A 17,028-nucleotide genomic window follows, 5' to 3' on the forward strand; every position below is an offset into this window, starting at 1 on the left:
GTGCCTCATTATTTTTCCAATCTATTTTCTTCTCTGTTCATGAGAACATAGAACAGTATAGCACAGTACAGGCCCTTCGGACCACAATATTGTGCTGACCTTTACCCTGCTCTAAAATCTAGCTCCCCCTCTGGAGATTCTCGATCGCACAGTAGCAGCGGCAGCGAAGCGGGCAGTTCAGAAGTTACTCCAGGTGTTCCTCCATGCTTCTCACGGCTGTTTCCATCAAATCCAGATTGTGCACGGCCCCCTAGTTAACACATACGATATTCATTTGGAATGGCTGTGCGCGCTGCGTCGCGCCGCCATCTTCTCCTCCCTCCTTGCACTAATTACTCATAAAACGTAGCTTGATCTTCATCTAAGTCATAATAATAGGCAAACACAATCTGCCTAAACAACTAACACACAAACAACCGTACTTCTTCTTGTCAATACTGAGTACACTATTTAATCAATCACAGGCTAGGTTTTAAAACGTATGTGAACCTCTGGGGATAATGCCTTCTACAAAAGCTGTTTGGAATCAGGTGTTCCAGTCACTGAGATGAGATTGGAGGTGTGGGTTATAGAGGTGCCCTGCCTTATTAAAAAAGGCACACAAAGTCGAGTTACTGACAGAGCCTGCTCTTCTCAAGAAAGGTATGTATGTGCACCATTCCTCAATCAAAATAACTTCCAGAGGACCTTAGAAGAAGAATTGTAGAGATGCATGAAGCTGGAACCAGGCTACAAAAGTATTTCTAAAGACCTGAATGTAAGAGAAATTGTCTACAAATGGAGTAAATTCAGTACTGTTGCTACTCTCCCTAGGAGTGGGCGTCCTGCAAAGACCACACCAAGAGCACAACGTGCAATGCTGAAGGAAGTGAAAAGGGACCCAAGGTAACAGCTAAAGACCTGCAGAAATCTCTAGAAGTTGCTAAGGTCTCTGTTCAGGTGTCCACTATAAGAAAAACACTGAACAAGAGCGGTGTTCAGGGAAGGACAACACAGAGGAAAGCACTGCACGTCTCAAGTTTTCAAAGACCACCCGGATCTTCCACAATGCTTCTGCGACAAGGTTCCATGCCAGATGAGACAAAAGTTGAAGTTTTTAGCGGAAATGCCTACCACAATCTTTGAAGGAAAAAGGGCACTGCACACCAACACCAAAACCTCATCCCAACTGTGAAGCATGGTGGAAGGAGCACCATGGTTTGTAACTGCTTTGCTGCCGCGGGCCTGGATAACTTCAAACATTGAAGGAACAATGTATTCAAAATTGTAATGAAGACATTTTATAGGAGACTGTCAGGGTAGCAATCCGTCACCTGAAGCTTAAGAGAAGTTGAATAATGAAACATGGCAATGATACGAAATACAAGAGTAAAGCAACAACAAAATGGTTTTTAAAAAAAGAAAATTCATGTTTTGACGTTTTGGAATGGTCAGACCTTAACCCAATTGAGATGCCATGGCATGACCTGGAGGGCTTTTCATGCAAGGTATTGCAGAAATATTAATGAAACTGAAATAGTCTTGTGTGGAGGAATGGCCTAATATTCCTCCTCGCCATTATGCAAGTCTGTTCAGCAGCTACAGGCAATGTTTAGCGTAAGTTATTGCTGCTAAAAGAGGTTCTACCAGTTATTAAATACATTGGTTCACATATGTACTTTTCCAGCCTGGACTGTTCAATAAAGACATGGAGAGTACAATTGTTTGTTTGTTATTAGTTTAGGCAGACTGTATTTGTCTATTATAGTGATTTAGATGAAGATCAGACCACATTTTATAAGTAATTAATGCTGAAAATGAGGTAATTGCAAAGGGTTCACAAACTTTTTCTTGCACCGGTACATATCTGTGTCATCCATGTGCATATTTAAGAGTCTTGTAAATGCCGCTATAATGAATGGACCATTCCTGGCTGTGCATTCCACACCCACCTCAAACTTACCTCTGACAAACTCCCGATACTTTCTTTAAATCACCTCCAAATTATGCCCCCTCATATTAGCCATTTACACTCTGAGAAAATGTTTCTAACTATCCACTCAATGTCTGCGTCTTATCATCTTGTACACCTCTATCAATTCACCTCTCATCCTCCTTCGCTCCAAAGAGAAAAGCCCTAGCTCGCTCAACATGTGCTCATAAGACATTGTCTCCAATTCAGGCAGCAGCCATGTGGGCGAAAATGCCTTGTTAATGAGAGAGGTCGGAGGAGAATGGGCAGACTAGCTCAAGCTGACAGGAAGGTGACAATAATTGAAATAACCACAGATTACAAGAAGAGTGCTATGCAGGACTTTTGTAACTTTGAACCTTGAAGTGGATGTGCTACAGGAGTAGAAGATTATAATATGTTCCACTCCTGTACCTAATAAAATGGCCACTGAGAATTTATATCCCATGATCTCTGAGGATCTGGTCTCCCCTCTATAGCAGGGAGGTTGAGGCTTTAGAGAGGGTGCAGAGTAGGTTTGACCAGAATGCTGCCTGGTTTAGAGGGCATGTGCGATCATGAAATGGTGGATATATTTCATGGTAGAGAAGAGAAGACGGCGGCGCAACGCAGTGAGCAGTGGCCACTCCGGAATGAATATCTATTACTTGTCAAGTAGGGTGCCGTGCACAATTCTGATTTGATGGAGACAGATGTGAGAGCACGGAGGAACATCTGGTGAAACTTCTGAAATGCCTGTTTCACTGCCGCTGCTACTGTGCGATCTAGAATCTCCAGATGGGAAGGCCGTGAATCCTCGGCTTTGCCTGTTGCTTGGCGGGTGGGGTCAGGGTCGAAGCGCTCGGCAGAGATGGTGCTCGGTGTCGGAGGGCTGGTCGGAGGCTTGAAGTTTTCGGACGGACTCAGAGTCGGCTGTGGTCGGGTGCTTCCAGGGTGCTGCATCGGCAAGTTTGCGGCGCTGGAGGTTCATGGCAGGGAGAGTTTCTCCCTTCTACCGTCTGCATGAGATGATGGGGCTATCGGGACTTTGAGACTTTTTTTTACCGTGCCCATGGTCTGTTCTTTATCAAATTATGGTATTGCTTTGCACTATTGTAACTATATGTTATAATTATGTGGTTTTTGTCAGTTTTAATCTTGGTCTGTCTTGTGTTTCTGTGATATCATACTGGAGGAACATTGTATCATTTCTTAATGCAGGCATTACTAAATGACAATAAATGAGGACTGAGTGTCCTCATAATCTAATAATCTAATATTTGAGTTGCTTTCTATGGAGCGGCAGAGGGCGAGGATAGATCGGATAGAGGTTTATATGGTTATGAGTGGCGTAGATAGAGTAGACAGGGAGTATCTTTTTCTCAGGGTAGAAATGTCTAATACCAGAGGGCATGCATTGAAAGTGGGAAGGTGGGGAGAGTTAAATTCAATGGTGGATGCCAGGAATGTGCTGCCTGATATGGTAGAAGAGGTAAATACTAGATATTTTAATAGATGTTTAGATAGGCACATGGATGTAAGGAAGATGGAGGGATATGGACATTGTGAAAGTAGAAATGATTCACGTTTGGGGCTTTTTTGATTTAGAAATCAGATTATTTGATTGCTAATTTAGTTGGTTTGGCACAACATCATGGGTTGAAGGGCCTGTTTCTTTGCTGTACTGTTCTACGTTCTATGACACAGAATTCAAAATGTTCATGATCTTCTGAAATGTAAAAATGTTTATCCTGAGACCAAGAGCTGTAATTTTAAGGTTGCAGGCAGTTCGCTCTGCCAAGTGCTCAAAAACATTTATACATTTCAAGATGACTCTCATTGTTCTTTATGTCAGCGAAGATGGAATTTATTTTACTCTAAATTAACTCGCTTTTTCCAAAAATCAATCTTCCCAGAAAAACTCCAGAGTCCCGTCTTTAAGGCCAATACATCCTTCCTCGGATTAGGTGACTGAATCAGGGGATAAAGGAGAGGAGTTTTGACTTCTTTCCAAGATTTGTCTTCAAGCTCATGTACAACTCTAAATTACAGCCAGGATGTGTTCGGTACAATCCCTCTGGAGTTAAAAATTACTGGAATTTACAATGTAGAAATAAGCTGTTTGCCTGCAAGGTCCACGTTGGCTTTTATACATCATACCTTCCACGTTTAACCCCATCAGTAATATGCTATTGATCCTTTTTCAGATCACCATCATTATGAGCCGTATCATATGGCGAGGGCGATCGTGGTCTTTGACCATGATTGTTCTCGGCAAATTTTTCCACAGAAGTGGTTTGCCATTGCCTTCTTCTGGAGAGTGTCTTTACAAGATGAGTGACCCCAGCCATTATCAATACTCTTCAGAGACTGTTTGCCTGACATCAGTGGGGTAGCATAACCAGGACAAGTGATACGAACCAGCTGCTCGTACGTCCATCCACCACCTGCTCCCATGGCTTCACGTGACCCTGATCAGGAGGGATAAACCGGTGCTACACCTTTCGGAAGGGTGACCCGTCTTGTAAAGACCACGACTGCCCACGTCATACGACACACGGCACATAACCGACAAACAAATGGCGAATGCAAGGTGGTAAAATTTTAAAGTGTTGGAGGAACCAATAAGTAGATGTCAGAGGCTAGTTTTTTTTTCCTAGAGTGGTGGATATGTGGAACGCCCTGCCGGGGAGGTGGAAGAGGAACTATATGGGACTCTTAGATAAGTGCATGGATGAAGGAAAATTGACTGTTTATGCAGGAGGGAAACATTACAGTGATTGTGGAGTAGGTTAAAGGTCAGCACAATTTCGTGGGCTGAAGGGCCTGTACTGTTCTATACTGTCCTATGTTCAACCTAAATGCACTGTGTTATGAACGGGGTGCGGGACAAGCTTTTCACTGCATCTCAGTACATACTGTATGTTAATAATAATAAAGCAACAGTAGACAGAATCTTTATCTCAGGGTTAAAATAGCTAATACCAGAGACCATGCATTTAAGATGGGAGGGGATAATTTCAAAGGCGATATGAGGGGTAAGTTTTTTTAGACAGGGAGTTGTGGATGCCTGGAATGTGCTGCCTGGGGTGGTGGTAGAGGCAGAAATATCAGGGACTTTTATGGGACGGGCATTTAACTGGGCACATGAATGGGAGGAGCACAACCTAAAGGCTGCAGGAACTCAGCAGGCCAGGAAGCATCTATGGAAAAGAATAAACGGTCGATGTTTCAGGATGAGACCCATCATCAGGACTGGAAAAATAGATGTGAAGTTAGATCCATCATACTGGGCTCATCCGCCGCCTCCATCTCCGTGCCTACTTCTTTGGCAAGGACTCTCCAGCCCACGGCTTCAACCCTCCCTCTCTTCCCAGACACCCCACTCTGCTCGCCTTCCGAACACACTGCTCTCCATTCTTTCCACACTAATCCTAACCTCACCATCAAACCCACAGATAAAGGAGGTGCTGCAGTTGGCTGGTGGACTGGCCTCTACCTTGCTGAGCCAGGAAACAACTCTCAGACACCTTCTCTTACTGCACCACTAAGGAGCAGCAGGCCATTGTCACTCAGATCATCACTGGCTATCCACTGCCACCAACCTCATAGTTCCCTTACCCCGCCGCACCACCCATTTCTACCTCCTATCTAAGATCCACAAACCTACCTGTCCAGGTAGACTCATTGTCTCTACGTGTTCCTGCCCCACCAAACTTATATCTGCATCCCCCAACTCAGTTTTATCCCCCCTGGTTCAGCCCCTTCCTACCTACATCCGTGGCACTTCACATGCTCTGGACCTTTTCAATGACTTCAAGTTCACTAGCCCCGATCATTTCATTTACATCGTGGATGTCCAGTCGCTATACTCTTACATCCCCCATCAGGAGGGTCTTAAAGCCTCCACTTCCTTCTAGGTAATAGACTCAGCCAGTTCCCCTCCACCACTACTCTCCTCCATCTGGTGGAACTCAATAACTTCTCGTTCAGCTCCTCCAACTTACTCCAGACAAAAAGGTGTAGCCATGGGCACTCACATGGGTCCCAGCTCTGCCTGCTTGTTTGTCGGCTATGTGGAACAGACCATGTTCCAAGCCTATGCCAGCATCTCTCCCCAACTTTTCCCATGCTGCATCGACAACCATATTGGCGCTGCTCCCTGCAGCCATGCGGAGCTCAACAACTTCTTCAACTTTGCAGCCAGCTACCGCCCTGCCCTCAGATTTATCTGATCCATTTCCGACACCTCTCGCCCCTTTCTTGATCTCTCTGTCTCTATCTCTGGAGAAAGCTTATCTTTATAAACGCACCAATTCACACAGTAAGACCAAAAAATTGACCGTGGACTTCAGAAAGGGCAAGATGAGGGAACACACACCAGTCCCCGTCGGGGGATCAGAAGTGGAAAGGGTGAGCAGCTGCAAGTTCCTGGGTGTCAGCATCTCTAAAGACCTGTTCTGGGCCCAGCATATCAATGCAGTTTCAAAGAAGGCATAACAGCGTCTATATTTCATTAGGAGTTTGATATGTCAACAACGACACTCGCAAATTTTTACAGATGTACTGTGGAGAGCATTTTAACTGGCTGCATCACCATCTGATATTGGGGGTGGGGCGGGACTACACAGGATTGAAATAATCTGCAGAAAGTTGTAAACTCAGCCAGCTCCTTCATGGGCAGCAGCCTTCGTAGCACCCAGGACATCTTCAAGGAACAATGCCTCAAAAAGGCATCATCCATCACTGAGGGCCCCCATTATGCCCAGGTCATCCCCTCTTCTCATTGCTTCCATCAGGAACAAGGTACAGAATCCTGAAGATACACACTCAATGATTTAGGAATAGCTTCTTCCCCTCTGCCATCAGATTTCTGAATGGACATTGAACCTATAAACACTACCTCACTACTTTTTTCCCTCTTTTTGCACCATTTATTTAATTTAACATTTTAAATATACATATACAATTACTGTACTTTATCATTATGTATTGCACTGTACTGCTGCCTCAAAACAACAACTTTCACAACATATGCCAGTGGTATTAAACCTGAATCTAATTCTGATTCTGTCAAGGCATCACCACCCTACATATTCTCTCCCCTCCACTCTTCCCTCAGGCAGAAGATATGAAAGACTGAAGCACCTTCCACCAGACTCGAGAAGAGCCTCTGTTCCATTGTTATCAGAATATCAGCCACTAGTACAATATGGTGCACTCTTGACCTCAGAATCTACCTCGTTATAATCTTGACTTTATTGTTTATTTGGAAACATAGAATCATAGAGCACAACAGCAGAGAAACAGACCATTTGGCCCATCTAGACCTTGCTGAACTATTACTCTGCCTAGTCCCATTGACCAGCACTTAGAACATGGCCCTCTATTCCCTTTCATCCATCTACTTATCCAAACTTCTCTTAAATTTTGAAATTAAACCTGCATCTGGATCTGGGCCGTACCCTCCAAATATCTGGACCTGCATCTCGGTTTTTTTTGCACTACCTTAATTTCCATTTTACTGTTTTCTATTTATGATTTATAATTTAAATTTTTAATATTTACTATCGATTTGTAATCCAGGGAGCGGGAAGCGCAGTATCAAATATCGCTGTGATGATTGTACGTTCTAGTATCAATTGTTTGGCGACAATAAAGTATAAAGTATAATCTATCTTTTCTACTGGCACCTTATTCCACACTCTTACCACCCTTTGAGTAAAGAAGTTCCCACTCAGGTTTCCTTTAAATATTTCACCTTTCACCCTTAAACTATGACCTCTAATTCTAGTCTCAGCCAACCTTGGTGGAAAAAAACCAGCATGTATTTACCCTCTCTATACCCCTCATACTTTTGTATACCTCTATCAAATCTCCCCCCATTCTCTTGTGCTCCAGAGTATGAAGTCTCAGTTTATCCAACTTTTCCCAATAACTCAGATGCTCAAGTCCTGACAACATCCTTGTAAATTGTCTCTGCACTCTTTCAGTCTTACTTACATCTTTCCTGTAGGTAGGTGACCAAAACTTCACACAATTCTCCAAATTAAACCTCACCAAGATTTTACACAACTTCAACATAACATTCCAACTCCTCTACTCCTTTATGAAGGCCACTGTGCCAAAAGCCCTCTTTACGACCCTATCTAACTGTGCTGCCATGTTCATAGAATTATGGATCTGAATTCCCAGATCCTTCTGTTGTACTGCCTTCCTCAGTGCCCTACCACTCATGTGTAAGTCCTACCCTGGTTTGTCCTCTCAAAGTGAAAAAACCTCATACTTGTCTGCATTATATTCCATCTGCCATCTTTCACCTCATTTTTCCAGCAGGTCCAGATCCCACTGCAAGCCAGGATAGCATTCCTTGCTGTCCATTACACCAGCAATCTTGGTGTCAACAACAACTTTGCTGACCCAGTTAATCACATTATCATCCAGACCATTGATATAGATGACAAACAACAATGGACTCAGAGCCAATCCCTGTGGCACACCACTCTGATTGGAGGAACAACACCTTATATTCCATCTGGGTAGCCTCCAACCTGATGGCATGAACATTGACTTCTCAAACTTCCGCTAATGTCCACCTCCCCCTCGTACCCCATCTGTTATTTATTTATATACACACATTCTTTCTCTCTCTCTCTCTTTTTTCTCCCTCTGTCCCTCTGACTATACCCCTTGCCCATCCTCTGGGTTTTCCCCCCCTCCCCCTTTTCTTTCTCCCTAGGCCTCCTGTCCCATGATCCTCTCATATCCCCTTTGCCAATCACCTGTCCAGCTCTTGGCTCCATCCCTCCCTCTCCTGTCTTCTCCTATCATTTCGGATCTCCCCCTCCTCCTCCAACTTTCAAATCCCTTACTCACTCTTCCTTCAGTTAGTCCTGACGAAGGGTCTCGGCCTGAAACATCGACTGTACCTCTTCCTAGAGATACTGCCTGGCCTGCTGCATTCACCAGCAACTTTTATGTGTGTTACTAGTCACAGGTCTCCAGTCAGAGAGGAAACCATCTACTACTACCCTCTAGCTTCTCCCACGAAGCCAATGTCGAATCCAATTTACTACCTCAACTTGAATGCCAAGTGACTGAATTTTCTTGACCAACTTCCTATTCCGGCCTTGCTGAAAATCTGCACTGTAGCTTTTACACTTCCTTCTGCATTCTCTTATTGTGTTATCTTGTTCTCCCTCAATGCGCTGTGTAATGATCTGACCTGTATGAACAGCATGCAAGACAAGTTTTTCACTGTATCCCGGTATATGTGTCCAATTCCAATTCCAAGAACTGCAAGATAGGAAGTGCAAGAGAATCTAACAGGTATTTAAAATGTGGAAATACAGCCAGGGTAGTGTAGCAGTTAGCGTGACGCTAATACAGCTCTGGGCATCGGCGTTTGGCGTTCTATTTTGGCAACCTCTGTAAGGAGTGTCTGTGCATCCTCCCCATGGAATGTATGGGTTTTCCCTGGGTGCTGCGGTTTCCTCCTATAATCCAAAGACGTACCGGGTTGGTTAACTGGCTATTGTAAGTTGTTCTGGAATTAAATTAGGGTTAAACTGGGGTGTTGGTGGCTGACGGACAACGTGGCTTGTAGGGACAGAAGAACCTATTCCTCACTGTATCTCTAAATAGAACAAATGATAAATAAATTTGAAAAAGCAAGAGAATTTGTCCCCATTGGTGGATGTGTCAAAAGATTTGGGGCATGGGATGAAGCTGTTTGGCAAAAGAACCAAAAAGGAGTGAGAAGAAGAAGGGAACAAGGACCACACCTGCCCTTCACCTCCTCACTCACTACCATCCAGGGCCCCAAACAATCCTTCCAGGTGAGGTGACACTTCACCCGTGATTCTGTTGGGCTTATTTACTGTGTTTGGTGCTCACGGTGTGGCCTCCTGTGTATCGGTGAGACCCGACGTAGATTGAGAGACAGCTTCGCAAAGCACCTTCGCTCCATCCGCCAGAAAAAGTGGAATCTCCTGGCGGCCACCCATTTCAAACCTACTTTCCATTCCTATTTCAGCATGTCAGTCCTCACTGTCGTGTTGAGGCCACACTCAGACTGGAAGAGCAGCTCCTTACATTCTGTCCAGATAGCCCCCAACCTCGTGGCACGAACGTCAATTTCCCAACCCCCTTCACCATTCCCCATTTCCATTTCCCTCTCTCACCTTATCGTCTCACCTGTCCATCACCTCCTCTGGTGCTCCTCCCCCATCCCCTGCTTCCACAGTCTTCTGTCCTCTCCTATCAGACTTCCCCTTCTCCAGTCCTTCACTCTTTCACCGATCAACTTCCAGCTCGTTAACTTCACCCCCTTTCCCTCTCCCTATTTTATCTGTCACCTACAACCTTGTACTTCTTGCTCCCCTCCCCCCACCTTCTTACTCTGACTTTTCTCCTTCCCTTCCAGTGCTGAAGAAGGGGCTCGGCCTGAAACAGAAGCAGCAGGAATGTAACCCAGGGTGCGGGTATTGCAAACCATTCATACCATGCCACCCATATTCACTACTGTGAAAAAATCTTAGGCACATATATATGGCTAGGGTGCCTGAGACATTTGCACACTGTTGTAGTAATCTTATGTATTGCACTGTGCTGCTGCAAAAAAGAACAAATTTCATGATCTATGTGAGTGATGATAAACCTGATTCTGATATGGGTCTCTATTGTGGACTGAGAGTGGGAAGGGGGGCAGGGAGAGGGGAATTGTGGTTGGGAAAAGGGGGAGGGAGAGGGGAGAGAGCAGGAAGCACCAGAGAGACATTCTGTAATGATCGATAAACCAGTTGTTCGGAGTCAAATGACCTTGCCTGGTGTCTCAGGGCTGGGTGTGTCTGCACCCGCTCCATCCCCCGCACCTGGCACTCCTCTTGCACATGTCCCATGCCACTCCCATGGCACTCCATCCTCGTGATTCCAACATCCTTCGCTCCTGCCTGATGTGCAGACTTGCTCTCCACTCCACATTGTGCATACAGTACTATGCAAAGGTCTTAGGCACCCTGGCTATACATATATGCCAAAGACTTTTAAACAGTGCTGTAGGGGCATTGATAATAACTTTACTTTGAACTCTGAACAAGAGAGTGGACTGTCATTAATGCCTTATGGAGTCAATTGTCCAAATGACCTCATCGGAAGCTGTAACCACAACTTCAACAACTGCGAAACAACTAAACTCGACCTTCTGGATACCGGACATATTTATCCACCTTTCAGATGGATCTCCATTTCCCAATAACCAGGGGTAACTGAAATATTTCATGATTCATACTTACACAAATAATCAAAGATTGGGAATGGAATCTGAGCATCTGTTAGTACCATTAGCCCGCTCCTCTGTCAAAAAAAATCAAAACCACAAAAATCAATAACTTGTTCCTTTCACTCAACAAACTATTGGATGAAAACTTGGAATGATGGCCACACAATCTTGGCCAAAAATGCTGGAGGAACTCAGTAGGTCAGGCAGCATGTATGAAGGAAATAAACAGTTAGCATTTTGGGCCAAGCCCCTTCATCAGGACAAAGGGCCTCAGCCCAATTACTAATGAATAGTCTCAGTCTGAAACATCAAATGTTCATTCCCCTCTATAGAAGCTGCCTGACCTGCTGAGGTCCTCCAGTATTATGTACATGTTATTCAAGATTTCCAACACCTGCAGAGTCTCTTGTAACAACATTTCATGGAGATTGTTACCTTGTCCCCAAATGTGCCAAATCTTCTGGTCCTCCACCACTTCCTGTACACCTCCTCTCTTCTGTCACAGTATGTGGACAGGCCGACCAGGGGGAATGCCATACTAGATCTAGTACTAGGTAATGAACCGGGTCAGGTCACAGATCTCTCAGTGGGTGAGCACCTGGGGGACAGTGACCACCGCTCCCTGGCCTTTATAATTATCATGGAAAAGGATAGAATCAAAGAGGACAGGAAAATTTTTAATTGGGGAAAGGCAAATTATGAGGCTATAAGGCCAGAACTTATAGGTGTGAATTGGGATGATGTTTTTGCAGGGAAATGTACTATGGACATGTGGTCAATGTTTAGAGATCTCTTGCGGAATGTTAGGGATAAGTTTGTCCTGGTAAGGAAGATAAAGAATGGTAGGGTGAAGGAACCATGGGTGACAAGTGAGGTGGAAAATCTAGTCAGGAAGAAGAAGGCAGCATACATGAGGTTTCGGAAGCAAGGATCAGATGGGTCTATTGAGGAATATAGGGAAGCAAGAAAGGAGCTTAAGAAGGGGCTGAGAAGAGCAAGAAGGAGGCATGAGAAGGCCTTAGCGAGTAGGGTAAAGGAAAACCCCAAGGCATTCTTCGATTATGTGAAGAAAAAAAGGATGACAGGAGTGAAGGTAGGACCGATTGGAGATAAAGGTGGGAAGATGTGCCTGGAGGCTGTGGAAGTGAGCAAGGTCCTCAATGAATACTTCTCTTCGGTATTCACCAATGAGAGGGAACTTGATGATGGTGAGGACAATATGAGTGAGGTTGATGTTCTGGAGCATGCTGATATTAAGGGAGAGGAGGTGTTGGAATTGTTAAAATACATTAGGACGGATAAGTCCCCGGGACCTGACGCAATATTCCCCAGGCTGCTCCACGAGGCAAGAGAAGAGATTGCTGAGCCTCTGGCTAGGATCTTTACGTCCTCGTTGTCCACGGGAATGGTACCGGAGGATTGGAGGGAGGCGAATGTTGTTCCCTTGTTCAAAAAAGGTAGTAGGGATAGTCTGGGTAATTATAGACCGGTGAGCCTTACATCTCTGGTGGGAAAGCTGTTGGAAAAGATTCTTAGAGATAGGATCTATAGGCATTTAGAGAATCATGGTCTGATTAGGGACAGTCAGCATGGCTTTGTGAAGGGCAGATCGTGTCTAGCAAGCCTGATAGAGTTCTTTGAGGAGGTGACCAAGCATACAGATGAGGGTAGTGCAGTGGATGTGATCTATATGGATTTTAGTAAGGCATTTGACAAGGTTCCACATGGTAGGCTTATTCAGAAAGTTAGAAGGCATGGGATCCAGGGAAGTTTGGCCAGGTGGATTCAGAATTGGCTTGCCTGCAGAAGACAGAGGGTGGTGGTAGAGGGAATACATTCAGATTGGAGGATTGTGACTAGTGGTGTCCCACAAGGATCTGTTCTGGGACCTCTACTTTTCGTGATTTTTATTAACGACCTGGATGTGGAGGTAGAAGGGTGGGTTGGCAAGTTTGCAGACGACACAAAGGTTGATGGTGTCGTAGATAGTGTAGAGGATCGTCAAAGATTGCAGAGAGACATTGATAGGATCCAGAAGTGGGCTGAGAAGTGGCAGATGGATTTCAACCCGGAGAAGTGTGAGGTGGTACACTTTGGAAGGACAAACTCTAAGGCAGAGTACAAAGTAAATGGCAGGATACTTGGTAGTGTGGAGGAGCAGAGGGATTTCAGGGTACATGTCCACAGATCCCTGAAAGTTGCCTCACAGATGGATAGGGTAGTTAAGAAAGCTTATGGGGTGTTAGCTTTCATAAGTTGAGGGATAGAGTTTAAGAGTCGCGATGTAATGATGCAGCTCTATAAAACTCTGGTTAGGCCACACTTGGAGTATTGTGTCCAGTTCTGGTCACCTCACTATAGGAAGGATGTGGAAGTATTGGAAAGGGTACAGAGAAGATTTACCAGGATGCTGCCTGGTTTAGAAAGTATGCATTATGATCAGAGATTAAGGGAGCTAGGGCTTTACTCTTTGGAGAGAAAGAGGATGAGAGGAGACATGATAGAGGTGTACAAGATAATAAGAGGAATAGATAGAGTGGATAGCCAGCGCCTCTTCCCCAGGGCACCACTGCTCAATACAAGAGGACATGGCTTTAAGGTAAGGGGTGGGAAGTTCAAGGGGGATATTAGAGGAAGGTTTTTTACTCAGAGAGTGGCTGGTGCGTGGAATGCACTGCCTGAGTCAGTGGTGGAGGCAGATACACTAGTGAAGTTTAAGAGACTACTAGACAGGTATATGGAGGAATCTAAGGTGGGGGCTTATATGGGAGGCAGGGTTTGAGGGTCAGCACAACATTGTGGGCCGAAGGGCCTGTACTGTGCTGTACTATTCTATGTTCTATGTTCATGCCCTCTATTCCTTCACACAGCTGCACCACTCTACAATTATTCCACCCTCTTCTCCGTCCTCCTAATCACAAGAGATTCTGCAGATTCTGCAAAACCACCAAATATTCCATCTGGTAACCTCTGGTAATTTTCTCCATTTTCCCCTTCCTCTCCTTTTCTGTTCCTCATTCTGGTTCCTCTCTCACCCCTTCTCTTCTCCCCACCTGCACATCACCACCCTGTGATCCCCCTCCTCCTTTCTTGTCTCCCATGACGCACTCTCCTCTTCACTTAGATTCCACTTCTTCAGTCTTTTACCTACCTCCTTCAGGCTTTTATCTTCATTCCTTCCACCTATCTACCTTCCCCCTCACTTGGTCTTACCTATCACCTGACAACTTGTGCTCCTTCCCCTCCCCTTTCCTTTTTATTCTGTCTTCTTTCTCCTTCCTTTCCAGACTTGATGAAGGTTCAACAGTGATTGTTTATTCCTCTCCATTTTTTGCTGCCTGACCTGCTGATTTCCTCCAGCATTTTGTGTGTCTCTGTGCACCTCATTTTCCCAGTCCTGCCTACCTTGCCCTCCTCCCCTGTCACCCCTCCACTGCTCTGCATTCTTTTCATCCCGTTCCAGCGTACTTCACCATTCCAGACCTTCCCCTCACCTCCGTTTCTTTTCTCCCACACCCATCCAATACACTCCCAACCTCCCAACCCTTCCTTTCCCCCAACATCTTTACCCAACTGTCCACACTGCCTTCCTCTCCCTTTGGTGACTTCATCTGCAGCCGCCTTCTCTGAAGTCACTCCTGCCAGAATGTTCCTCCAAAGGTTCTGAGGTAATTAAACTGAAGCGTTAACATCTCTTCTTTCTCCACAGTTGCTACCTGTCCTGCTGATTAATTCCATTACTGTTCCTTTCGTTGACTCTTCTAGCTCCTCACTCACATTATGTCCCATCTCAAACTCACATTACTAACAAGAGAAAATCTGCAAATGCGGGAAATCCAAGGAACATACACACAAAATGCGGGAGAAACTCAGCAGGCCAGGCAGCAGCCATGGATAAAAGTACAGTTGACATTTCGGGCCGAAACCCTTCGTCAGGACTGGAGAAAAAGATGAGGAGTCAGTATTAGAAAGTCTCTGACTCCTCAGCTTTTTCCCAGTCCTGCTGAAGGGTCTCAGCCCGAGGAGTTGACTGACTATTTTCCGTAGATGCTGCCTGGCCTGCTGAGTCCCTCCAGCATTTTGTGTGTGTTGTTCAGATTACTAATGCCGTTATTCACATACCTGAAATACATTGTCATGGTAGCGAATTCCAGTGTAATCTTCAGCTGTGTTGATCAATGCCCAACGGACCTGTGATCAGAATGTATAAAAACTACAGGTCAAAAGAGCCAATTGTTAAACGGGCATCAAATCACTTCACAACCCTCCCCACTGTTGAGAACATTTTCATGAATAGTGCACCACGAAGACGACGTCCATCACTAAGGACCCTCACCACCCAGGACATGCCCTCTTCTCATAGCTACCTCAGGAAAGAGATACAAGAGCTGGTAGACCCACACTCACTCATTCAGGAGCAGCAGAGGTAGTGTAGCAGTTTAGCGTATCCCTCTTACCCCACCAGCAACCCAGGCTCAATTCCCTTCACTGTCTATAAGGAGTCTGTACGTTCTCCCCTTGAGCTCGTGGGTTTCCTCCACATGAGCTGGTTTCCTCCCACATTCCAAAGAGGTACGGGTAAGTTAGTCACATGGGTGTAATTGGGTGGCGTGGGCTCCTTGGGATAGAAGGGCCTGTTACCATGCTGTATCTCTAAATAAATTTAAAAAATAAATAAACGTTTCCCTTCCACTAAGAGATTTCTGAAGAGTCCAAAAACAGATGAGCAATTACAAGGAAATATGCAGATGCTGGAAATTCAAGCAACACACACAAAATGCTGGTGGAACGCAACAGGCCAGACAGCATCTATAGGAAGAAGTACAGTCGACGTTTCGGGCTGAGACCCTTCATCAGGACTAACTCAGGTTAGGTTAGTCCTGCTGAGGGGTCTCGGCCCAAACTCAGGTCAGGTTAGTCCTGACGAAGGGTCTCGGCCCGAAACGTCAACTGCACTTCTTCCTATAGATGCTGCCTGGCCTGCTGTGTTCCACCAGCAAGAACAGATGAGCTCTTTATTTGCTGCAATTATTTTGTAATTTCCTAGTAACGTTGTGCCTTTGTGGTGTACTGATGACACAAACCAACAAATCTCATGTCATCTATGTTAATAAAACTAAATCTGAAATCTGGACTTGTCTTCCCTTTGGGCCAGGCCAGCATCAGGCAGAAGATACAAAAGCCTGAAAGCCTGTACCATCAGGGTCAAGGACAACTTCTTCCCCACTATTATAGGACCATCGAATGGTTGCCAGGAATGATAAGTGGACTGTTAATCTCACAATCTTCCTCGCTATGACCTTACACCTCATTATCTGCCTGCACTGAACCCAAACCCCTCCAGACATTCTTTAATCTCACTAGGGCTCAAGGACACTCTTTTAACAGCGGGTTTTACCCCACTGCTAAAAGACGATAGAACGGACCTCTCATATGGTAAGATGGACTCTTCTCATAATCTATCTTGTCATAGTGGGTGGCGGGGTGGAGGTACGTACATCTCTACCAAAGGAGGCGAAAGGCTCTCCTTCTCTCCGCTGGCGTGCAGGTCACCCTTAGGCAAGCTGGAACAGCTGGTTACCCCCCTCCCCCACCAATCAGGGTCACGTGAAGCCATGGGGGCAGGTGGTGGATGGTCATATGAGCAACTGGTGCATATCACAAGTCCTGGTTATGCGACCACTGAAGCCATGCAGGCAATCTCTGAAGAGTATTGATAATGGCTGGGGTCACCCATCTTATAAAGTCACTTCCCAGAAGAAACCAATGGAAAACTACTTCTGCAGAAAAATTTGCCGAGACAATCATGGTCAAGGAA

At 45.3% G+C, this 17,028-nt stretch overlaps 1 protein-coding gene across 1 annotated transcript in view; it reads right to left on the bottom strand.

Annotated features, from left to right (window-relative positions):
- Positions 1-17,028, bottom strand: part of cd109 (CD109 molecule) — a 255,125-nt gene that overhangs the window by 125,899 nt on the left and 112,198 nt on the right. Inside the window, exons 16-17 of the mRNA XM_072267001.1 lie at positions 15,333-15,401; positions 11,224-11,284 (exon numbers count right to left, since the gene is read on the bottom strand). Coding sequence (XP_072123102.1) covers positions 11,224-11,284; positions 15,333-15,401 — 130 coding nt within the window. The remainder of the gene's footprint in view (positions 1-11,223; positions 11,285-15,332; positions 15,402-17,028) is intronic.

Source organism: Mobula birostris, chromosome 8 (genome assembly GCF_030028105.1).
Source record: "Mobula birostris isolate sMobBir1 chromosome 8, sMobBir1.hap1, whole genome shotgun sequence".
Taxonomy (NCBI): domain Eukaryota; kingdom Metazoa; phylum Chordata; class Chondrichthyes; order Myliobatiformes; family Myliobatidae; genus Mobula; species Mobula birostris.